The 26,569-nt window shown below is 36.7% G+C and overlaps 1 protein-coding gene across 37 annotated transcripts in view; it reads left to right on the top strand.

The window, feature by feature from the left end:
• Nucleotides 1-26,569, top strand: part of KCNMA1 (potassium calcium-activated channel subfamily M alpha 1) — a 485,636-nt gene that overhangs the window by 329,821 nt on the left and 129,246 nt on the right. For all 37 annotated transcript variants that reach the window (XM_062613051.1, XM_062613059.1, XM_062613013.1 and 34 more), the window contains 6 exons: nt 6,529-6,639; nt 8,541-8,646; nt 10,100-10,182; nt 12,094-12,163; nt 13,917-14,072; nt 24,049-24,158. In XM_062613051.1, the coding sequence (XP_062469035.1) occupies nt 6,529-6,639; nt 8,541-8,646; nt 10,100-10,182; nt 12,094-12,163; nt 13,917-14,072; nt 24,049-24,158 (636 nt within the window). The remainder of the gene's footprint in view (nt 1-6,528; nt 6,640-8,540; nt 8,647-10,099; nt 10,183-12,093; nt 12,164-13,916; nt 14,073-24,048; nt 24,159-26,569) is intronic.

Here is a 26,569-nt window from a genome sequence, read left to right as displayed (position 1 = left end):
CAATACATAGGCAAGTTTTTTGAATGATTAAAATATTAGAACTTACTGTTCTGGATCACTATACACATTGGCTAAATAAATGGTCTTTAGAGGACAATCATTTGGTTCAGGTCTTCTGTGAAAAAAGAGAAAAATGTGAAATCATGACTGTATAGCACCAATTACTCTATCTGCATTAATCTTAGAGAAGAGTTTATATTGAAATAAGGCATCTGTTTAAGCGATTGAGAGACAGAAGCACATGCATAACGTTTTCACTTAAATGAACTGAATTAATTGAGCATTAAGTAATGTTAGGTAAGTCGTGAAAAGCATGAACAACTAGAAACTGTAAACTGGTATATTTAAAAAATGCATACCACTAACAGATAAACAAGAAGACCATATGCACAGTCTTTGTTGATGTTTATTGACTTTTCTTCATAAGAAAAAGTGACTGAGATCCTTTCTTTGTTGAGGAAAACCAGTTAAACTTTACAAGAACCTGTTTACTTCAACCACAGCAGCCTGCTACTGGTATGCAAAGAAAGAATTTATATGGTTGATAGATGAAGGCACGATCAGAACACTAAGCAGGAAGACCATAAAGAGATCTGAGCATATGTATTTGATATAAATATTATAGTTTTATGGAGACATCTAGATCAATATGCACGACACATCATTTAGTTACTTGACAAGTGAACACCATGTATTCAACTGAATGCTGAAGAGAATTTGTATTTATTATCTTTGATTTATTATGACAGACTAGTTAGAATGAGTTTTTTCAAGTTCTTTATACTTGTTCCACTAAAATGGGTGTAACTTCTTTCAAAATAAACAGGCGAAAGATTTGCCTTTCGTATTGTGTCCTCTGAAGGAAGAACCATGCAAAGATCGTTTTTTGAAAAATCCTATTCACAGTGGATCTGTTTTCATTTACAGTGCTATTTGCATGGATTAAGTGTATGTTCTCAATTACTTCATGTCGGAATTCTAGATGTTTAAGGTTTCGCTTATTTCATTTTTTTCTTCCTGAAATTGCTTGTATCTGTGGTAGCTTTAGACCTTTTATCACCATTTTTGTTTATAAGAAGCTAGTTTGTTTTTAGCAAATGTATCATTATGTCAGTACGTAAGTGAAAAAAATGTACTGTTGAAAAATTCAACTGCATAGAATCACAATTGAAATTAACTTTGTAGAACTGTAATAATTTTTCATACTTGGTCACTGTAATTAATTTTGAGAATGATAAGTATGCATGGGAGAGAATGGATTAGTCTGGCTTTATTGATTGAAAGCATATGGCTCCTGATAAGCTTTTTATTCTCGGTAAAGATTCTTTTTGCAGTATCACAAACACATAAGATGGATTCTCATTAGTATATTGAACCAGTTTCACCGCTTATACATGTTACCAATGACAAGTATTACTTAACAAAAAACTTAGTCCTCCTGAATACCTATCAACAATAATATCAAAATTCCTGGATTGTGATTTTCAGTATTGTAAGGGAATTTCTTAATTTTGTTTTTAAAGAAAAAAAAAAGTAAATAATAATAATTTAGCTGAATATTGTGCTGCTTTCGAGGTTTTTCATAAACAAAAACTTAATGCAGGGGTTAAACATTACTGTTGACCCAAAATTATTAATAGAATATTTTCTTACAAACCAACTCTAGAAAATATCTAGCAAAAGATATCCAGTATGTTGGCTTTATTTAAAGTTTTGGTGCATGGAAAAAAGATGAGTGGTACACGGTGGAGGGATGGTTATTGGAACAAACAGAGGAAGTAATAAATCTTCAAATCATATACAGGACAGATTGGAACAGTATAAGCTCTCCAAGTTTTCTTAAATAATGTAACTAATAACTCTCTCTGGGCAAGTAGGAAATCTGTTTTCAATTTCTTCTACTTCTAAGCAAACGTATAATTTATATTAAATGGAGAATATTTTCTTTTTTCGGTGGGAGTTTTCAACCCAAAATTAATGTAAGTATCTGATCAGAAAGTGTTCTTTGAAAACCAAGAGGTTTTGTTGCATTCACTGCTCAGGACACTTTTGTACTTTATAAGAACAGCAAAGAGAAGAATAGAACATGTACAGCCCCAAATCAGAGCACTAAAATGAAACCATGGTGCAGACGTCTTCTGACACTTCTAAAAGAATAAGTTCTGGTGATGAAATGCCAAAGAGTATTTAGAATCATAGAATCATAGAAAAGATAGGGTTGGAAAGGACCTTAAGATCATCTAGTTCCGACCCTCCTGCCATGGGCACGGACACCTCACACTAAACCATCTCACCCAAGGCTTCATCCAATTTGGCCTTGAATACTGCCAGGGATGGAGCATTCACAATTTCCTTGGGCACCCCATTCCAGTACCTCACCACCCTCACAGTAAAGAACTTCTTCCTTATATCTAACCTGAACTTCCCCTGTTTAAGTTTTAACCCATTACCCCTTGTCCTGTCACTACAGTCCCTAATGAAGAGTCCCTCCCCAGCATCCCTATAGGCCCCCTTCAGATACTGGAAGGCTGCTATGAGGTCTCCACACAGCCTTCTTTTCTCCAGGCTGAACAGCCCCAACTTTCTCAGCCTGTCTTCATACGGGAGGTGCTCCAGTCCCCTGATCATCCTCGTGACCCTTCTCTGGACTTGCTCCAACAGTTCCATGTCCTTTTTATGTTGATATAGAATTTAAGAATGTGTATGTAGGTATATATTGTGCTTCTACCTTGTAGGGTCAGATACACCTAGTAGTAGAAAAGTGAATCAGCAGAAACCTTTGTGACATCTCAGCCTCTCAAAACTTTGATTTTCTAAGCAATTTGTTGCAGTGATGCAATAAATATTTTTTTCTTATAGTGAAGTACTTTCCTTGTAGACCCTTCTCTGGACCTTCTCCCTCGTGGCCCTTCTCTGGACTTGTTCCAACAGTTCCATGTCCTTTTTATGTTGAGGACACCAGAACTGCACACAATACTCCAGGTGAGGTCTCACAAGAGCAGAGTAGAGGGGCAGGATCACCTCCTTCAACCAGCTGGTCACGCTCCTTTTGATGCGGCCCAGGATACGGTTGGCTTTCTGGGCTGCGAGGGTACACTGCCGGCGCATGTTCATTTTCTCATCAACCAACACCCCCAAGTCCTTCTCCACAGGACTGCTCTGAATCTCTTCTCTGCCCAATCTGTAGCTGTGCCTGGGATTGCTCCGACCCAGGTGTAGGACCTTGCACTTGGCATGGTCAAACTTCATGTGGCTGGCATCAGCCCACCTTACAAGCGTGTCGAGGTCCCTCTGGATGGCATTCCTTCCCTCCAGTGTATCAACCAAACCACACAGCTTGGTGTCATCAGCAAGCTTGCTGAGGGCGCACTCAATCCCACTGTCCATGTCAGTGACACAGATGTTAAAACCGGTCCCAACACCGGTCCCTGAGGGACACCACTCGTTACTGGTCTCCAGCCGGACATTGAGCCATTGACCACAACTCCTTGTGTGCGGCCGTCCAGCCAGTTCTTTATCCACCGAGTGGTCCATCCATCAAATTGATGTCTCTCCAGTTTAGAGACGGGGATGTCATGCGGGACAGTGTCGAACGCTTTGCACAAGTATTTGACAGCCAAGTGTTTTATTTTCACTAGAGCAGATTGCTGTGAAACACTACTGAATAAGAATCATAACAGGATTGAATAGTTGTACCAAATGCAGCTTATTTTAGTGGGGGCTTTTGGAATAAATAGCTTCTGGAGGTTTTTTCCAACAAGAATTATCTTATGATCCTGTGAAAATTTCTTCTTCAATAGAGTAATTTGGGTTGCACACCTGTCTGGCTTGTAGTTTTTCTCTTCAGCTTACCCATATTTTTAAAATGTGAACTCTAATTCATGACAGAAAAGAACCCATGTGAAATGAAGTATCCCTGGAAAGTACATTTTCTGCACAAAGTATGAAGTGTAGTACGAGAGCATTCAGGAAGAGACCCCACTAAAGCTAACAGCACAGGTTCTGTACAAAGGAATTACCTACAAGAACAAATTATTTCTGTTATTAAAAATAATGCATCAACTACACAAATGGAAAGTTTGATTTCTTAGATGGAAACATTTTAAAATAATACCCATAGTTTAAAATCAGTCATTTTAGAAAACATGTTTGCAGTCCAGGGATTCAATCCTCTGTACACTTAACCAAAAACGTTGGTTAAAATTGAGAAAAATCTTACTGAAGCCAAAGCAGACTCTCTGGCTAGCCAGTTTAGCAATAAAAGTTCACAGTATTAAGTCCCATGTTAAATACAAACCAGCATGATCAGTCTCATATAACCATATATTCCTTGCCTGTTAAAAAGAATGAAACCATTAAAGTTTTTGACTGCTGCTGTATCTGAAATTTCATTTAAGTCCTGATGATGTGGCTAAGAACTCATGCAAAAGGAGTTTGAGTTTATCATATTAGTAAATAAAGTTTTACACCCCTGGGTTACAGTACTTATAAAAGTGATAATAATAGACTAATTTCATAACATGTGCTGGACTGGTATAATAGTTTATTGTGTTTTGCTTTTCTAGTCATCATCTGAACCACTGCAAAAGTAACAGTTTGCGATGGTGATGTTTTACACTGCATGATGCATATCACTGATTTATTCTTTATTCTGCATAATTATCCCTTCTTCAATGAATTCTATGCAGTGTTCACACACATTTCATCAAGGATCAAATTATCAAGCAAGAACAGTCCCCTATTATAGCCCATTACATAAGTAATTATTGCTGCAACATACTATTGTTTTCACCCAATGCGTTTTCTGTGTTACCAAGTGTTCTACAGAAAAATTACAAAGTGAGACATGAATGCTCTGCTTTTGCCCTTGGAATTACTTTCTTTTGCACTTGGCTGTTCAAGTTTGAAATAATTTTGTGAAATTCTGAAATTGTGTGTTTGTAGCATTTTTGTACTTTAAATGACTGTATATGAAGTAATTTGTATGACTAATAAAGTTGACTTTTTATTAGTTCTTAGGAATTGTATCTATACCACTTTGTCCCTTTTCCCAACTTCTGTGAGCAATGTGGTTATTGGAATTGTTAGCAACAGGCATATCAAAATCACCATCCTCCTTAAACCATGAAATTAATGGAAGCTGGGGTTGAGTTTATTCTGTGAAGGAAATTGTGACACAGTGTAAGATACTCTAACTGCAGGTTTTTGGACTTTGCTTTACAATAATAAAGGTGCAAGGATCCCTTAAGTCAAGAAGAGTGCAATTTTTTTGGCCTTATCTTCAGCCTCTCCAAATTTAAGATCACAGAATCATAGAATAGTTAGGGTTGGAAAGGACCTTAAGATCATCTAGTTCCAACCCCCCTGCCGTGGGCACGGACACCTCACACTAAACCATCTCACCCAAGGCTCTGTTCAACCTGGCCTTGAACACCACCAGGGATGGAGAATTCACAACTTCCTTGGGCACCCCATTCCAGTGCCTCACCACCCTCACGGTAAAGAACTTCTTCCTTATATCCAATCTAAACTTCACCTATTTAAGTTTTAACCCATTACCCCTTGTCCTATCACTACAGTCTCTAATGAAGAGTCCCTCCCCAGCATCCCTATAGGCCCCCTTCAGATACTGGAAGGCTGCTATGAGGTCTCCACACAGCCTTCTTTTCTCCAGGCTGAACAGCCCCAACTTTCTCAGCCTATCTTCATACAGGAGGTGCTCCAGTCCCCTGATCATCCTCGTGACCCTTCTCTGGACTTGTTCCAACAGTTCCATGTCCTTTTTATGTTGATATAGAATTTAAGAATGTGTATGTAGGTATATATTGTGCTTCTACCTTGTAGGGTCAGATACACCTAGTAGTAGAAAAGTGAATCAGCAGAAACCTTTGTGACATCTCAGCCTCTCAAAACTTTGATTTTCTAAGCAATTTATTGCAGTGATGCAATAAATATTTTTTTCTTATAGTGAAGTACTCTCCTTGTAGAAGTTATGGTAAGAAAAATATTTCTTTTTTGTTGCTTATGGCCTATAATTGGCAAGCCTTGTCCTGCCTTCCTTGGCATAAATGTCTGCTTTCAACCATGGCAAAATATCAAATCATTTTAGGGAGATTTGCTCTCTCATTATGTCATAAACCAAAAATTTAAACAGTAAAACTCATGAGGGCAGGTGAAGATGTGGAGAAAGATGTGTAAAATAGAAGACTATGATTTTGAAAGAGACCGGTTAATACAATGTATAAACATATATATAAATGATGCCACTTTACTGTTAAATGTATAATACAGCTGGGCAAATGGTTTAATAGTAGTCTTTGCAGATGAGAGTGTATGTGTATTTGCAATGCCAAAATGATTTTTGTGGAACTGATGTTCTCCTCCTCTGACTTCTGGAATAGGATCTAGAGAAATGTCAAGAAGAGACTAATACTCTGGTTTGGCACATAAATTATAATTGCCTTCTCTGCTTTCTTGCTTGCTTGTTTTACCTTCTTTGCAAGATTAACTCTGATTTTTCTGCAACAGGCACATAGTTGTCTGTGGTCACATAACACTTGAAAGCGTGTCCAACTTCCTGAAGGACTTCCTGCACAAGGATAGGGATGATGTCAACGTAGAAATCGTCTTTCTGCATAAGTGAGTAAACTTTTGAGATTACTCATATCATCTGTTTCTAAATCTCAGTAAATTAAACCAGATCTTTTTTTTTTTTTTTTTTGAGAGAGAGGATCTTTCAAGCTCCAACTTACCATAAAAATGTTTGCAGTTATTTTTGTTATTAGTGTATTTTGACAAAGTGTTGTTTTCTGCCTTTTTTTTTTTTCAATAACCCATTGCTAAATATAGGTGTTTCAAGCAGACTTCAGACTCAGTCATGTCAATTGTGAGGTAGATATCTAAGCATGTACTTGAAGTGGGAATGATATTATGAAATGAAAAATAGGGAAATACTAATAAATATATGTGGGAATTTCTTTAGTGGGAAATATTTCTAGTGAAACTACCAAAACTGTTAAAATCTATAAGATTAGTAAAAAATACTGTATGTCATGTGAACTTTTGCTATCTGAAAACATGTTCTCACCTTTGATTTCCCTAGGAAAAAAATGCTTAATTCATATAGCAGAATGAAAAATGTAGGTGCACGTTTAGTTTTAATGTAAATAACATTACAGATACAGTGATGGTAGTAATTGTTTTCATGCTGATAATTGGTATTGCTCTTTTACCCCTATATGCATAGCTACACACACATGGTCTTTTGCATTTTTCTGATGTGGGATTTGGAAAGGTTTTGTAAGGTGATTGCTGTTTTTTTGTATGCTCTGCATTACATGAAATACAATATCAAATAGGTGTGCCTATGGGAGAAGCTTCTAGAAATAGCCATGTGTTAGACAGTATGAAAGGTCTTTTCTACTCTGGAATAGCATCTGGTTGGAAGTGTTGAAAGCTATAAATGAGTAATATTTTTGCATTAGGCAGCAAGTTCTCCACTTCTTGTCAAAGAAAATTATTAAAAAGTTCAAGAATCATTTTTGGGTGATTCAACAAAGGAAGCTGAAAAACTTAAGAATCAGCAGCACTTGCACAATTTTTTTACCTAGTTCTTTCAAGTTGAACTAGAGATATCCTCAAGTAACAACGTTGTTTGCTTCTTTCCCCTCTCAAAGTAATAACAAGAACTGACTGAGAGGAAAGCAGAGATCCAGATTTACGCAGTGAAAATGCATGGCAGTAGGAATCAGGAAACTGTGTATTAACATGAAGACTAGCACCTGGCAGCTTGTTAGTGCCCGCTTTCTTCTGTGCCTTCACAGACAAATATTTGCTTTATTTATTTGTTTTATTTTCTTACTAAATTTAGCATCTGGCATGATAAAGATCTCATGCACTTACTATGTATGTAACAAATTCCTTCTGATTTAATGTGTGACATAAGAAGAGGTATTTACGTGAATGGTGCCGCACTGGGTAATACATCATGATCTATTAAAATCTTTTTGATCATGGCAAAATGCAATGAGACAGAAAGTCATAGCATAATTATGTTTGTTTTGATTGTAGCTCATGTAGCTCACAGGATCCCTATACTGTTCATTTTCCAACTTTCAGTGATTTTCCACTGAGCTCTCTTGATGTAATTAGCTGTTTTGAGAATGGTGGGGACATATAGAGGATGAGTGTCTTATTAGAGAATTTCTATGGAGAGTGAGTGTTGCGTGGGGATGTTTTCCAATGTTTGAACCAGTTCTTCTGAATCCATGTCTGTGAGAAACTGACACACGATGAACATGCAGAGTAGCACAATGAAGTGGGCCAGAAGCGCTGTAGACAGAAGTAAGGAAGTAAAAGCAGTTATTGTGTGTCTTTTGGGTACTGCACGCTGTTTCAAACCACAGGAGAAGCATCAGCAGAAGTCTCAATACCTAAAATAAATTAAGAGGTTGATTTATAAATTAAGGAAATTTATATATAAGGAAACATGGAAACTGACTTCTCACTTGCTCTTTTGTTTTTTCATCTTCCCAATGCAGTATCTCCCCTAACCTTGAGCTGGAAGCTCTTTTTAAACGGCACTTCACTCAGGTGGAATTTTATCAGGGTTCAGTCCTTAATCCCCATGACCTGGCAAGAGTGAAGGTAACAGCTCTGTTGTTCTGTTCTCCTGCTAATTGACTTTTCAAGAAGTACTCATTGCATTATTTGGAAAAAAAACTCCAGTAAACTTCTTCTTAATGTAACACCACAAGACTCTTTCCATTTCTATTAGCTTACTTAATAAAATGTAACGTGTATCCTTATAAATTTTGTTTTCCCTATATCCTAAGATCTTCAAAGCTACAGTATCACTGTACAGTGTCTGCCATTTCATTGAATTCTTTATGAATTTTTAATTGGGTTTAGTTCAAGAATATATTACATTAATATTTGATATAATAGAGATTAAAATTTTTTGTCTTACCTTCATCAGAATGATTAGAAAATAAATAGAAAACCCCTTTTTCTATTGTCTAGAATCCTGGGAGGAAAAAAAAAACCAAAACAAAACCAACAAAAAAAACACCAAAACCCAACCAAAGCAAAGCAAAAAAAATTCCCAAACCCCCAACAAAAACAATTTAAAATTTTTGGTAGCTAAATGAGATAGTTTTATTCTCTGTAATTCTCTATGGTAAATTATTTTGTACTCTTAAAGAAAAGCATGAAACTTAAAAAAAAAAAAAAGATAGTAAACTCTCAGATACAGCATTTACTTTTAAGGATTACTCCCCTTCGCCTCCCCCCGCCCCAGCCCCAGTCCCCCCAGAATGTAAACTGGTTACTTAAGCCAGGCATATTTTAGTCCAATGTTAACACTTTCTGAAGTACAAATCATGTCTTTTGTCTGTTTTGGCTGCACAAATTGCTTAACCTTTTGTAATCCAACACACACTGTTTCATTTCATCAGAACAAAATGTTTGAATTATAACCATAAATGTCATAGTTAGTGTTTTACCATAATTACCAACGTGTGTGTTGGTATTTTGTGTTCTGTATTCCACCCTTTTTTGTGTTGGTATTTAGTTGTATACACTGAAAAATACTTTTGTCATCTGCTTTGTGTTAAATAGAGCTAAGGTTTGTGAGGACATAGAGGTCCTGTGAACAGATTTGTTCTCTTCCTCACGCTTTCTAAAACTGGTGCTCAGATTCTAAATCGTCAGTTCAGTCACCTCTTCCTGTCTTTAATGGGAAGATACTGAAATTCCCAGAGCTGCAGGACTTGTGGGAGCACTGTACTGATGTAACAGGAACTTCCTATGGATTTAGGAGTCTGAATTTCAGTATCTGGTTACAAAAGATATGTCCGTTAACAACTGAACTATTGACCTGCTCTGAACATTATAAACAAGTTTCAAGAAATTATGATGTGTATATGAGAGCTGTTATAATCACTCACATTAACTCACATTGTAACATTTTTATTCAGCAGTATTAAGAACTAACATTCACAATTATGATGGCAGTGTTGAATTCCATAGTTCTTTATGGTGAAGGAAGAGCTAGAAAGAGATGTTGCTATTTATATGTATCTTTTCTTTGGTGCCTCAGATAGAGTCAGCAGATGCGTGCCTAATCCTTGCCAATAAATACTGCGCTGACCCAGATGCTGAAGATGCCTCCAATATTATGAGGTAAACTCATTAGTTTTTAATAGGTTTTTGGTTCTTAACTGATTAGCTGACTTGGTACTGTTAGTCATTTTGCAAGATCTAGGGTTTGAGTATTCACAGCTGAATGCACTCCCTGTAGAAATGAGGAGAACAGGAATGTGTTCATGTTCTTGCACAAATATGCCATGTGCTGCCTGGGCTGCTGTTAATAATGGGACAGAATGACCCTTAATCAATTCATACATCATTGTGATATATCTGCTCTTACAAGCAATAGTGCAGCTTGGGGAACAGGTGTACGCTTCATGGTGGCAATATACAGTGGTAATCTAGCTTCAGCCTCCTTTTTTAGACTGATGATCAAGTATTCTTATTTTGATTGACAAGGCACTTACACATTTGGAACCACCAGATCCTGTCCTGCTTTCCTCCTTATGTTCTTTGAAGGAAGGAGATTAAAGAGTCTGTCAATAGACAGCAGTTAGAGTTACAGCATACGTAAGCCATTCCGTTTCTTGTGTTAATCCTTTAGCTTTAATGGTACCAGTTTCTCCTTTTTAGAATTAAAATGTCAATTAACTGTTAAAAAATCTCTAATATAGAAGTGGCCAGTATTATAAACCAATTTTATTGGCCTGTTAGATGTTTGCATGCTGTGAATTGAAACAAGGGGAGAAATAAGAAAAAAATAAAATTGCTCCTCTGGAAAAAGTTCACAGTGCCCAGGAGATGTGGCTGTCTGTGGAAGATATAGGCCTTAAATATGCCTAATTTAATTTTCCAAATATGACATTGAATTGCAATGCAAGAAACTTTATTTTGACATTAATTGTATAAATGCATTAAAGATACTCTGGTTGCAGATTAGTGCATTCTTAATAGATATAATTTATTTAATATCATAAAATGCAAAAGTGTAATTTTGAGAGTGGAATTCTCTTGTGTTTTCTCACATTTAAATTAATTAAACAAAATTGAATGTTTAATTAACTAATTCAGCAAGAAATGAAAAATTAGAAGGAAGACTGTTTTCTCTTCCAAAAGATAATATCAATTAAAAGCATGCGTACAACTTTTCTCATCTGTTTTATGCTCTAGCTTTTATATACGTTGAAGCATGAACCAGACGAGCAGTTTGCAAGATAATTCCTACAAAACACTAGTGTAAACAGTTATGGCATTCCATGTCTTATGAGACTGATGATTCCGTAATAATTAAGATTATTTTTTGTTTTGATTGGTTTTATCTTCTTTGTATAACTTTAGTTTCTGTATACAGAACTGATTTTTACCCATTTCAGTCTTTAATTTTTGTTATTTTTTAATTTAAAAAATGCATATTCCTTTCTTCATAACACATTATCAATTCACTAGTTTATTATTTTTCTTTACAGCTGCTTTTAATAGGTACACAGTTGAGTACATCTTAGTTTCATTAAATAATGACGAATGCAAGCAGGCAAGCTGCACATTATGAAAGTAGCCCCATATTCTATAAATTCAGATGTTCAAATATCAATTTCAATATTGAACTTTGGAATAGCCCGTAAAAAAATCATATAATTTGCATGTGAATTTATGACAAACAAAATTATTATTTAAGTTCTTTGATGATGATGAATGTGTAACTATAAATAAATGAATTGCTAAAACAAGTCTTGTATTCTGCAAATTTCATAAGAGCAAACATTCAACGGAATAAATCCTGAAGTTTGATGTTCTAGCATTAGCCAATGGTTATTAATTGAATTTGTCTAGGAGTAAATATTGCATAAGTCTGACTTCAATCAGTATGCTTAACAGCCAGATGAATAAGAGGGTACAGTTTTAATTGTGGGACTTGAAAATGCAGTAAAGTAGATGTACTGGCATACATTATCCAAATATCTTACTAAACAAAGTTATTTTAATTGTGTCATCTTTTATTTTTAGAGTGATTTCAATAAAGAATTATCATCCGAAGATAAGAATTATCACTCAGATGTTGCAGTATCACAATAAGGTAAGCTGATGACCAAGTGTCTCTCCCCAGAGTTTTTTGCTACATTGCATTCACTCATACACAATATTTCAAAAAAATCCCATCATAATAAGCCTTGTTATGTAATCCACTTACAGGTTAATTCACTTTTATTTATAAATGTAAAAACCTTTTAAAAATCTGGACATTAATTAATTGTCGAGGCTGTAATTCTCAAAGCTACACTGTCCATAGTTGCTGTTGATTCCAGATGAATCTCAGCTTCTATAAGTTTTGCTCAGCTTATTATACTAGAGCTACCCAAGATGAATTGGTGGCATCTAAAGAAGTAATCTGAAGTAATTTTTTGTGAATACTTAAAAAATCACAATAAAACTCCTTTAAGATAATAACTGATGGCAATTTTTTTTTTAGTTTCTTGCAGCATGACAATGTAGACCTGAAATTGCCAAGTAGCAGCTACAAAATAAATACAATTACTTGGTTTTTCATATAAAACATCATTAAGTTGTGGAAGTTGTTGCTAAAAATGTTATTGAGATCAGAATTATAAATCTAAATCAAAAAGGAATTTGGCAAAATTTTTTATGATAAATCTGTTGTCTTTAAACACAGTGAAGTCAATTCATGCACTCCTGAGGTGAGAAAGTCCATAAACTGCTGGTTAACAAGGCTAGGAGGAATAACTCAGAGGGCAGACTACTCATATGTGACCTGCTTCTTTAGTTATTTCTAAAAGCATCAACCATTGCCCAGTGTTGGAGAAAAAGCTTGACTGGGTAGCCCTTCATTCAGAGAAAAACACAATGATCCTGGTTTGCCTTAGAAGGTTTGAATGCTAAGAATTCCTTGTATCAGTAAACTTTGTCTAGAGCAAGAGAAATCGGTGTTGCTTGCACTGTCCTCTTTCTGTACATGAATAGAAGGAGCCTGTCTTTTTATAGAATAAAAGCAAGGTGTTTCTCTCCTTTAAACAGGTTCAGAAGGGAAGATCTTTCACTGCATTTTTTCATTTGTATTTCCAGTGAAATCATCTTCAAGAATAGCTGTTATCAAAGTGCTAAACTGTGATCTTCATTTATGAAGGGAAGCAAGTATGAAGGCCTCTGTGTTTCCTTATGTCTATAAAAATGTACAAGGTAGATGGAAAAGAGAATCTGATAGAGTTATGCCAGTAACTGAACAATATTAATAGCTATCTAACTGACCAGTGTCAATACTGGAGGTGTATCTTGATCAGCTGTTTTCTTTTTCTGTCCTTGTAAACAGCAGTCTCAGCAAAAGGTCTGGATTTTTATAAAGTCAAGCGCTGTCCTTCAGTGTGGCAGGAATGCAATAGAAAAGACAGAGGATGATGTGTACCTTACTAAACAGCAATGTCCTATAACGGTTTTGCAGCTTCACATGAGTTGTGATCTAAGTTATATTAGGTTTGTGAGTACTGTGTATGTGCCTTATCAGTCAGAGTAGCTCCAAGTACTGTAAAAGGAACATAGAAAAGCTAAAAAAACTTTATAGCGTTGTGTGGTTCATTCAGGTGTGAGGATGGGCCTGGCAGAGTGTCACAGCCAGAATAGGGCTTGAAAAATACAACATTTTGTCTGTAGTAGGTAAGATTGGAACATGTTTTTGCATAGAATTCTGCCTCATTAGAAAAAGTCAAGACAGTAACAAAGAAAATAATTCACTGCATATGTCCTTCAATACTGTGCTGTATTTGAGGAAGTATTTCTGGTTCTTCACCTATGAGGTATTTTGTTTGCTTGTTTTTCAGGCCCATCTGCTAAATATCCCAAGCTGGAACTGGAAAGAAGGGGATGATGCAATCTGTCTTGCTGAGCTTAAGCTTGGTTTCATAGCCCAGAGCTGCCTGGCACCAGGCCTTTCAACAATGCTAGCCAACCTCTTCTCTATGAGGTCATTCATAAAGGTAATGTCTTCTTTCATTAGAATGTATTTGTCTGCAATTCAGTTTGTCAGAGAGTCAAGTAAAGAATGTGAATCAAATACGGAACAGATAGGAACACATTAAGAGAATTTGTAAGACAAAAAAAATCCAGTGCATGCTTCCATACAAAAGTTCTTTCCAGCACATTGGGCACTATGCCAGATTCTGTCAAGTTAATGTTTTCATTTTTATTCAGCAAATGTTTGGCCTTTATATGACTTTTCAAAGCATCATCCATTTCTAGGTAGATATATCTGGTGTTTTGTGTTTTGCTTCGTTTTAGACAAACCACATGTTTATCTATGAGAAAAGCCCTGCTGCTAAAACAAAAATATGATTTATATATGTCCCATATAGCAACAAAGTATGCAGAAAAATGGACTGATCATTTTGGTCTTTCATGTCAGGTAGCTAGTGGACCTCTGACTGTGAGAGTAAGTAAGGAACATGTGTTGGAAGTGAAGCCTGAACTTCCTACAACATCATTCCTGTATATGTTTCTCTTTTTTGTGTATTTGGACTTATATGGCAAAATTTTAGTCCAGTTAAATCTAGACCTCTATGGCAGCTGTACTAGTTCAATGGCCCAAGGCTTTGACTGCAGCAGTCAGTAATTCCTTCTTCCTCAGGCCTTTCTGGGGCACTGATTCCAAACATAAAGATGGTCAGTTTCCAATCCTGAGTGTTAGTGGGATGGGAAACACTGGAGTATAAGGTAGGCCATGGTCCACTTTAAGTCCATCATCCAAAGAGAAATGGGCTTTTCTTGCATTAAGCAAGAAAAAAAAAAAAAAGCCTAATGTCATCCAATGAGAAAGCCAAAACTGTTCTCATAGAAGTGCACGTCATTGCAGGACACCGAGTCTTTATTTACTTCCTAGGAAGTTCTGGAATTCTTATTAAGGTATCCTTTGGAGACTGCAGACTCCTGTGTGTCAAAAATATTTCAGCCTATTATAGTAAAAAAAAAAGTCAGTTTTCAATATGGAAACAAGCCTGAACTCTGCACTTCCATTATTTCATTGTAACTATCTGCAATCACGATGCCTACATCTTCATGTTCTAGAAAAAAAAAACAAACAACACCCAAACCTAAAAAAAAACAAACCCCAAAACAACTGTTTTGCTCATTAAAGCCAAACTTGGGAGCTGTCAGTGACTCATTATCATACAATCACTTTGACATTAATCCTTTCTGCTTATACCCCAAAAGAAGTCTATATGTCTTACGGACTTCATTCTTGCTCTTCAGTTTGGTCTCCCTCACTCTTGCTTAGTATAGTAACCCAAGACTGTCAGGAGTCTCAAACATTTATAACAGTCACACTTATGTATCTGAGTTACTGAAGCAATCTATTCTGTGAACTTGCTCGTGACATCAGAAGTAGGCATGAAACTTTTGTTCAATTTCCATCTTTCCAAAATCAGAAGGGATCAGTTTTCTCTCAAGGACATCCAAATATATGGGTATCTTCATAAGCCCCAGTCATAATTCAAGTTCTTTAAACTTGCAGTGAGAAAATGAAGAGATTCAGAAAGTGATAAAGTGTACAAATGTCTGGCTATAGAGGGACTGTAGTAGAGCTGCACACATTTATGGCTAGATCTGCAGGTACAATGTTTACACAGGTCAGAAACTGCAAATGTAAAGGTAGAATCTTTCTAGAAAATATATCTAACCACTTATATCATCATCTTGCCCACCTTCTCTCCTGTATTTTCTTATTGTATAAGATATTCTTATAATAATTTCAGGACAGTGACAGATTGTACTATTTCAGCAATGAACAGTTTTAAGATGAAAGCTCAGCTTTGCAAGGCACTACTCAGATTACATCTGAGTCTTTCTATACGCACAGAGTAAGCATAAAAATAGCAATGAATTTGATTTCAAGGAAGCTATCAATATCAGTTTTGCTCTTGTACCTGTGATTATATATAGTTATAAACAGAACAGTGTGCAGAAATACCTTGACTTGTGTTACTTCAGATGTCATCTTCAGATGGCAGTGGGAGATGAAATACTATAAAATAGTTCATTGAAAGACTGCAAGACTCTATTACTACAGGTTAAAAAGATGTCTTCCACTTAACTAAGAATGAATTGTTCAGGCAAGTAAAATGTGTATCATAATTTCCAAAGATCTCTGTGTATATTTAAACTTAAAGCAAAATAAATGTATGAGAACTAAGATATGTTTATTCATGAGACACCAACTCAGTTGGCAACAACAAAAGACTTGTTTCATTATTTAGCTGGAAGGATATTCTTCCTCCAAGCTGTCTCACTCTAAAAATCTGTATTTGAAAGAAAAGTATTACTGAGCAGTTGGTATGTATCAGCAGTGTTTTTCAGGAGGGCAACTACATTGATTGGAATTGTTAAAGAGGTTGCTATTGAAAAGAAAGTTATCCATTCCCTAAAAGTACTTCCACCCCTTATCATTTATAGTACTGAATTTAAGTGCTGTCAGGCCTTTATAAGCACCTTGGGCAAACATTATTAGTGGAGTCTCCCATAAGTTAGAGGGTTGCCAGGAAAATGTACTGAAACTTCTTTATTTTTTAAAGAAAGCTTGAAATGTGTGTTTCTTACTCCTCCTTCATAGTGTGATTAGAAAGTGATTTAAAATGCCATAAATATTTGGTCAGTCAAACACAAATGAACATGATTGATGGCGACATTGCACACATTTAACTCATTATGTGTTACTTTATGGCAAAAAATTATTTGTGTAAACGGTCTGCCTGGTATTAGGGGTAAAACAAACTAAGAAACCTCAAAATATTATATTTGTTCCTAATATTTTCCTTTTGGTTTTAGTGATGTAGTCTCATATGGAATCTTTTATGTCCTCTTTGGCACCAAACTGAACAAAAAGGAAATCAGCTCAAAAAGGTTGAGGTTCTGTAAATACTTAAAGGAAGAAAGGTAGATTGCACAACAAACTATATGTTAAGGAAAATAAAGCTTTACACTTGTAAACTGTATTTCAATAGTCCAGTCTTTTTATAGCACAGTTATTTTATTAATAAAAGAATTGGAACTCATTATTTACATAGTCTTAGAAAGAGACAGAAATACAATACTGTGCTGCAATTTCTGTATTGTTTGGATTAGCAGATGTATACCAGAAGTCTATCCATATGAAAAACATTGCAAAAAGTAAGTAAATGGAATAAAAGGCAGAGGTGGTCGAATTTTCCCTGTATACAAACATGCAAGCCAATGTAAGTTAGCATTGTTGTGTAAATTAATAAAATGTGGAATGTGATCCTCAAGTGTAACACAAGTACACAAACAAATTAGTTTTCTCTTTGCTCTGTTGGTAAGACAGTACCCCTCATTCTAGATCTGAAAAATAATTTAGCGCAGTCTTCACTCTCCTCTAAGCTAATTTGAGAGCTGGAATGTTCTGTGGGTTTTTTTGGCAGCTGTTGCTCACACCCATACATGTGCAGTGCCCACTTTTCCCACTACATTGCTTTCCAGTCCAGGCTGAAAGAGGGACATAATAAAGCCATACAGATTTACATTAGTTAGCTGCTTTCCTGCTTATAAAACATGCTCTTTACACACCAATTTTAAAAAACATTCTTGCAGAAAGGACTGTGGGAATAGTTTGCAGAGCAAAAAATTTTATATAATGCTTTGATTTAAGCAGATGATGGAACTGAGTGAAGAGGTAGTTGATAATTTGTAATACTTAAGAAAATTTAATTAAGAATGTAAATCTAAGAAGCTTCACTCTGCTAGGAATGTATGAACTGCTTTCAGCCAATTACTTATCTGTCAGATTTGGTATCCATATCTAAATGCATAATAAAACCAGACATTCACACAAGAAATTTGGATGGACTGACAGGACATTATAGGTGAATATGAGGAAATGTTTAAAATATATTGCTTTCAATGTACAACTTCTGTTCAAACACCAGTGAAGAATGTTCTGTCTGTACTTTTTATTCGCATCTGTGTTTGTAGAAATGTATGCACAATTCTGTAGAGTATTGTAAGATTAAATGTCAGGAACCCCTGGAACCATTCTTAGCCTAGGGGGAGGCAGGAGTCTCTGCATTAGATGGAAGTAGATGAAAACAGATTGGCAAGGGCTCAAGAAAATTTCTCCAGTGAAGATGTTATTTTCTAGGTATTTTTCGTAAAACGTTTCTCTACAAGGCCTTATGGGCATCTTTAAAGAGTAAGTTTTATCTGTATTTTAGAAAGGAACTATGTAACAACTTTCATGTTGCTTACACAACACTTTATTTAATTTTTTGGTACAAACCTTATAATTTTGGGAAGACTGTTCAGACTTTCCAAATTGCATGCACTTAGACAAAATACTGCATAATGGGATGCACATGGTGAGCAAAAGAAAAACATAGGACATTAGAATAAAGCAGGATCACTTTAACAACAGAACTAAAATATTCAAGTACTATTCTAGAGGGATAATCAATAGAATTAACTCATTAATTTACTGTAGGTTGGTTTTTTTTTTGGGGGGGGGTATTATTCAGTTTGGGTTTATGAAAGTAAATATGTGTCTAAAAAATCAAATGGATGATCTTCCAAGCATCTGAAACTATTCTCAAAGAATTTCTACTGTTCTTTTTTCTTTGCTTTGTGATGATGAACTGAGCTTATTCAATGCTAGGCAGCAGACTTTATATCTTCTTTCATTGTGCTTTAAAAGAATTTTCATTCTGCCACTTCCTCAATATTTATAAAGACATCCCACCATCTTTTCCCTGTTTTACCTTGCAAAATACAGTAAAAGCTCCTAGGTCACACTACAACTCTAGCATTAGTTCTCTGTCTTGATAGTGAGACTTAGATCTTGACAAAAAAGATTATATAGCACTATCAGGCTCAGATATACTCAATCTCTTTCATGTTACTCCTGATAATTATACTGCCAGGGGATAGGGGTGGGTATATTAAGGGTTTAGGTATTTTCTGCCAATACTAATGGTTGTGCATGAAAGAGGTACATAATTTTTTCATATCTCTCTCACCACGTCTCACTAGGAAATTATTATATTATGTAAATATATCTCCCAATAATAACTTTCTGTCTATATACAGGTAGCGGAGAGTAGAGCAGCATTGCGACTTTAAAAAAAAAATACAGATGAAAATTATATTTCTTCTCTTGGGACACACTATGTCATTTTCCATCTATTCTTCACATAGGCTATTGAATCAGTGGGTAATTTGTTTTATGACTATCCAAGAGACACAATTGCAGTGTAACACAGAATCTTAGAATGGTTTGGGTTATAAGGGACTATAAAGATCATCTAGTTCTATCCCCCGTGCCATGGTCAGGAGCACCTTCTACTAGACCAGGTTGCTCAAACCCTATCCAGCCTGGTCTTGAATGTTTCCAGGGATGGGTCATCCACAGCTTCTACTAGAAACCTGTTCCAGTGTTTCACCACCTTCACACTTAAGAACTTCTTCCTAAAATCTAATGTAAATCTACCTTTTCTAATTTAAAGCCATTACCGCTTGCCCTATCCCTACATGCCCTTGTAAAAAAAAAAAAAAATATCCCTCTCCTGATTTCTTGTAGGCCCCCTTTAGGTACTGGAAGGCTGCTATAATGTCTGGAGCTTCCTTCAGGCTGAACAGCCCCAGCGCTCTCAGCCTGTTTGACCATCTTCATGGCTGTCAATCCATTCTCCTCCTCCCAGACTGTATTTGTGCCTGGGTTGCTGTGATCCAGGTGCAGGACCTTGTACATGGCCTTGTTGAACTTCGTGAGGTTTGCATAGGCCCCCCTCTCAAGTCTGTCAAGGTCCCTCTGGATGGCATCCCTTCCCCTCCAGCATGTTGACCACACCACACAACTTGGTGTCACGGCAAACTTGATGAGGGTTCACTCAGTCCACTGTCCATGTTGCCAACAAAGATGATCAACAGTGCCGGTCCCAATACCGGATCCTGAGGAACACCAGTTGTCACTGGTCTCCACTTGGACATCGAGCTGTTGACTATAGCTGTTTGGGTGTGACCATCCAGGCAATTCCTTATCCACCAAGTGGTCCATCCATCAAACCCATGTCTCTCGAGTTTAGCGACAAGGGTGTTGTGCAGGACAGTGTTAAATACTTTGCACAAGTCCAGGTAGATGATGTGAGTTGCTCTTCTGTTATCCACAAATGCTGTAACCCCATTGTAGAAGGCCACAAAGTTCGTCAGGTACAATTTTCCCTTAGTGAAGCCATGTTGGCTGTCACTAATCACCTCGTTATTTTCCCTGTGCCCTAGCATAATTTCCAGGAGGATCTGCTCTATGATCTTGTTGGGCTTGAGGTGAGACTCACTGGCCTCTAGTTCCCCAGGTTTTCCTTTCTTCCCTTTTTAAAAATGAGCTTTATGTTTCCCCTTTTTAAGTCAGTAGGGACTTCACTGAACTGCCACAACTTCTCAAATATGATGGATAATGTCTTGGCAACTTCATCCTCCAGTTCCTTCACGACCTGCGGATGCTTCTTCTAAGGTTCCATGGACTTGTGTATCTTCAGGTTTCTTATATGGTCCTGAACCTGATCTTTTACTACAGTGGGCGGTTCTTTATTCTCAGTCCCTGCCTTTGTCTTCTGTGACTTGGACAGTGTGGCTGGAGCACTTGATGGTGGAGACCAAGTCAAAAAAGTTGAGTACCTCAGTTTTCTCCTTGTCCGGGGTAGTCAGATCTCGTTTTCTTCACATAGAAGGCCTACATTTTCCCTTGTTTTCCTTTTATCACAGCAGAGTCAGGAAAAGATAATAATGGGCTTACAGTACTGGAGAGGAACTTGGAAGATATAGATTCAAGTCACAGTGGTGGTATGGCACATTCTGTGTGAGGTCCAGCAGTTATCTAAACTCTCTTTACCTTTCTTCCTAGCTGTGATTTGTATAACTTACATTTTTGTTGCTCTTTGTCTTTATAAACATAAAATTGAAACTACTATGGTATATCAGCAGTTCTTTAGATTCATTAATCAGTATTTCATGGTATCCTAATAGATCTTAAACATTTCAAAAACTTAATTAGGTTTAATTTAACATTAACCATTATCTATGAAGCTTGATCACTGCTTACTAAATGACTGGGTTTTTTTTCTCCAGTTCTGTCTTGGTCCTTGACTAAGGGTGGGTACTTAACTATAGGTCTGATCTGCAGTTCTTTCCTCCAAATAAACTCCATCTGCCTAAAGAAAAGAAAACAACAGAAGAAAGTAGAAAGGAGAAAGACATAATGTATTTGTATATTTCAGGTGGTGTCAATCTAAGAAAAATCCAGAAAACAGACCATCAGTTACAGACATGTCCTTGCTATCATTACTCTTATTTGTTACCAAGCCTGCACTTTGTCTGTTTTATGTATATAAAGAGTTGCTGATCAGCAACATTTGCAAGGTTCACATGAATCAGAGGCTTATAAAAATGTGATATGACCTCTCTGTGTGTGGTGGAGAATAGCACAATGCAAATCCCTTTTAGCATCCCACATGATCTCTGAATGGTGAAACAATTTCTATGGAAGAAATTTCTCTTGATTGTTTGCAGCCCACTTGTCAGGGAGTGTATGATTTGGAACATCTCCATATTGCAGTTTATTCTTGCAGTTGTTTACTTCTTCAGAGCTAAAGTAACTGTTTACTTGGCCCCCTATCAACAGGAGAAGGAAATGTAAAAGAAATAAATTCATTATAATTTATATTTCACTGGTTTCTTAAAAAGTTTCCAATTCTTGCGTTCTTTAGAACATTCTTTTGAAAGGGTGCCTTTTGGCTAGTTTAATCTGGGGAAAAGATTGCTGAATCAAAAATTAATACTCAGGCGGTAGTATAACAGTTCAGACTTACATAAAATACTATGCAAGTCCTGTCAAGATAGCTGTGTAATTCAAATTTTTTAATACTAGATTCCTTTTTCCCCAGAAAGATTTGTGTCACACTGTCGGAGTCGCGGGAGACAAGCCTCATGCTATCATGGTCAGCAAGTCTCGTTTATTTAGCAAAATACAGCTATTTTTATAGTCTCAGTGTTAGATACAATTTCTGCTAGGGTACAATAAAATCATTGGTTAGTTTGTGCTAACACAGGGGTTTCTAAAACAATCGCGACCGCTTCTTGTTTCAATATGTTTCACTCTTGCTCAAGCGTTACCGTTGCGCTATCTCAGCAAGCATACATCCTGTCCTTGAGCAACCATTGACCACACAGTTGCTGCTGTGTTCTTCGGCCTAGATCTTGACTAGTTGCACAGTTTCGTGGCCTTTGTCCTGCAGCCATTCTGCTGTCAGGCTCTCTACATTTCCCCCGTTTTCTTTAGTAGCAAGCATAGCCATTTTTAATGTATTAATTTATTTTCTTGAATACTGACACAGACGTAACATTACACTGCTTTTTGGAATATACATTCACAACAAACCCCACACCCCTCCTAACATGCCATAATGCTTTTACCAGAAAGAATATACAGGCCTAAGTTTTGTTACTGTAAGGCATTTCATACCATTAAAATCACTGACTGAATATTATCAAAGGCATTTGGCATAGGGGATTTTCCTTGGTTCAGGTGTAGCAGTTATTTTATTTTCCTTCCTAGTAGCTGGTGCAGTGCTCTATTTTTGACTTTAGTCTGAGAACAGTGCTGATAACACACTGATGTTTTTAGTTGTTGCCACGTAATGCTTACTCCGAACAAGGACTTTTCAGTCTCGTGCTCTGCCAGTGAGGAGGAGGATGGGTAGCCGGGAGGAAGCATGCTTATTACTTTAAAGTAATTTTTTTTTTTTTATTTTAAAATAAATTTTAAAGTAATAAGCTGTTTTTCTTACTGGACTGAATTGTTTGATAAGAATTTCTAAAATGCTGAGTTTTCTGTATAATGGAAAAAAAATAACGTGGCTCATACTTAACTGGTTGCCGTTACACTGGCTCTAGGACTTTAGACAAGAAAGATCAGCAGTGTAGATTAAAGCACTTGAGCCTCACCTACAGTAATTAATGAGGATGGATGTTCCTGAAGCATCCTTTTTCCCACTTCACTGGGCGTAGCTACAGCTGTTTCCTCCAGGATTAGTATCGTCATCTCTTTAGGCAATGTGAGCTGAGCTTTGGGAAAAGCTGGGGATACCAGAAAAAGAGAAGTTGTGAAATGTTTAAGGTATATATATTTATCTAAGTCCTTCTGAAATCAGTTGGTATTTGGTACTTCAGCCCTTCAGGTGGCTTGCAAACCTCTACCAATAGTTTTTAAAAATATACTTTTTTCATTCTATCTAAACTCAATGATGTCTTTTTTTCTGCTCTGTATGATAAAGACCATAATGGGGCTACCTAAACAGTGGAACGAATAGTTTGTTGTCTTGTTAGTTTTGGGGGTATTTTTGGTTTGGGTTTTTTGTTGTTGTTTGTTTGTTTGTTTTTCCAAAGAATTAAATGTAGCTATTAGAAATGGTTAAATTACAAGATAAATGTTTTCATGATCTTTCCTAAAGCACTAATGACCATTGAAGAAATTCTTTCAATATTTTTTCGCATATTTCCTTGATAGCTATAGCTGCAGAGAAGAAAAAACAATACAGTTTTAAATGTAAATAACTTCATAATGCAACAATTGCACCAGAGAATTTTCAGAAAGAGAAAATTGAGAAACTTTTTTCCTCAAGCTGTCTACAACCTTATTTCACCTCATGCTGAACATGCTTGACAAGAATGGAGTGTATTATTTTTAAATAGGATACTTAGTTTATTGACTACATAGACTGTTTTTTTTTTCCCAGCATTCCAGGCAATCCTGTAAAAAAAAAATATTAATTGCCATAACAGTCTACTGACTTTATTAAAATCTGATGATTCATGTTTAAGCAGTTGTTTGTAAATTTTAAAGAAGGCTTTTGGTTTTACTCAGAAGTCTGCATCTGTGTTGTTTTGTTTTTTTTGTTTTAGATTGAGGAGGATACATGGCAGAAATACTACCTGGAAGGAGTCGCAAATGAAATGTATACAGAATATCTGTCTAGTGCCTTTGTAGGTTTGTCCTTCCCTGCAGTGTGTGAGTAAGTACAAATGCGTATTAATATACATAAGTATTTGCCTTCAAGTGAAATGTAAAGTTTCTGCAGGATACTTTTTCACTTTGCTACAGTCCTAATGTTGCTACATCAGATGGGATCCAATAAAATAGACATTAAAGCAGTCACTGCTTGGAAGTATTCCAAACATTGTAATGCCTGTTTTCAAAAGAGATTTAAAATTAAGTGATTGAAATGAAAGCATAAATGTTTTCAGTGAAAAAAATTGAACAAATTCATCAGCAATCCATTTAAATTGAGTTATTTACTCATAAGTTCTGTCCTATCATTTCTTCTAATGATTCCCATTTTTGAATAGTGGTTGTCAGTGTCACCATCCTGGCTTTTGTCCCATTTTAAGGAAACTATTCATTAATTGAAACAGATGTAGTAGAGTCATATAAGTAGTCTGGCATCCAGAGCTCTGTGGGACTGCTTGCAAACCACTTCTAACAAGTGAAATATGTCAGAAAGAATAAATCTATTCTGTAATGAGAAAGGAGTTTTTGAAGGATATAGTATATAAGCATATGTAAGCATGGCATAAGCTGTGCTACAGCTTTATTTCTAGAGACTGAATATCCTTATATTTGTCCTAGAATGATTCTGTGAATAAGAGATATGTAAGCACAAGATTTCTGTGATAATTTCTATGGGGCCACAAACGTGGTCCAAGATAGTTTAGCACAGTCATATTTCACAGAATCATAGAATTAGCTAGGTTTGAAAAGACTTTTCAGATCAAGTCCAACCATTACCTCAGGGCTACCAACTCCACCACTAAACTATGTCACTGAAGGCCTCATCTTCATGGTTTTTGAACACTTCCAGAGACAGTGATTCTGCCACTTCCCTGGGCAGCCTGTTCCAATTCCTTATCACCCTCCTGGTGAAGAAATTTTTCCTGATATCCAGTTTAAATCTCCCCTGGTGCAGCTTGAGGCCATTGCCACTTGTCATATCACTTGTTACTTGGGAAGAGAAACCAGCCACATCCTCCCTCCATCCTCCTTTCAGGTAGTTGTAGAGAGTAATAAGATCACCCCGGAGCCTTCTCTTCTCCAGGCTAAACAACCCCAGTTCTTTCAGCTGTTCCTCATAAATCTTGCGCTCTAGATCCTTCACCAGCTTTGTTTGCCTTCTCTGAACCTGCTCCACTTTCTCAATATCTCTCTTGTAGTGAGGGTCCCAGAACTGAACACAGTATTTGAGTTGTGACCTCACCAGTGCTAAGTACAGGGGGATTATTATTTCTTGTGGTCCTGCTGGCAGCACTATTTCTGATAAGGGCCAGGATGCCGTTGACCTACTTGGCTGCCTGGGCACAAGCTGGCTCATGTTCAGTGGCAAACAGTCAGCACCCCCAGGTCCTTTTCAGCCAAGCAGCTTTCTGGCCACTTTTCCCTAAACCTTGAGCATTGCATGGTGTTGCTGTGGCCCAAGGGCAGGACCTGACACTTGGCCTTGTTGAACCTCATACTGCTGGCCACAGCCTATTGATCCAGCCTATCCAGATCCCTCTGCAGAGCCTTTCTGGCTTTCAGCAGATCAACACTCCCAGCCAACTTGGTGTTGTCTGCAAATTTACTGAGAGCGCGCTTGACCCCCTCATTCAGATTGTCAGTAAATGTATTAAGACTGGCCCCTGAGGAACACCACTAGTGACCAGTTCCCAACTAGATGTGACATTGTTTACCACGTCTTTGGGCTTGGCCATCCAGCCATGTTTTTTACCCACTTAAGAATGCACCCATCAAGGCCACGAGCAGCCGGTTTCTCCAGGAGAATGATGTGGGGGACAGTATTAAATGCTTTTCTAAGATCTAAATAGACAATGTGTACAGGCTTTACAGCTGTATCAAAAGGTCACAAGAAGGATTGTTGAACAGCTTTTGCTTAGGGACTGTTCAAATGCTTGAAAAGAAACAGACCCACTCTGAAGTGTTTGGTGCCTAACTAACTAATAGAAACACTTATACAGACTTCATTCTTAGAGGAGGAAATAGAGGAAGTAAGATATCTCTTATGTAGAGGAGAATGATTTTGCTTTAACTCCTTGCACTTCTCTCACCTTTTCTGATATGTACAGTAGCAGAAACATACGAGGCATAAGAATGAGGGAGAGACAACTGTTAGACAAATATTACCCATTTAAAAATTTTTTTCTGGGATGTAGCTATGACAGAGCCCAGTCTTAATTTGCTAGTAAAACAAGCATGCTCACAATCCATCCCTCCACTATGTTAACAAGACTGTGAGTAGGTTATTGAGGGAAAATGTTCATTACTATAAGTACAAAACTTTGTCTGAATAGCTTGAAACAGAATCTCATAATGTATTCTATACATTTGTATTATATTCAGAAAAATGGTAATTTGTGCTGCTTACACTAACTA

This window comes from Pezoporus occidentalis, unplaced genomic scaffold (genome assembly GCF_034315485.1).
Source record: "Pezoporus occidentalis ecotype Australia unplaced genomic scaffold, CSIRO_AGI_Poc_V1 ctg101, whole genome shotgun sequence".
Classification (NCBI taxonomy): Eukaryota; Metazoa; Chordata; class Aves; order Psittaciformes; family Psittacidae; genus Pezoporus; species Pezoporus occidentalis.
Note: the sequence above shows the minus strand (reverse complement) of the source record. Positions and strands in the feature narration are given on the sequence as shown.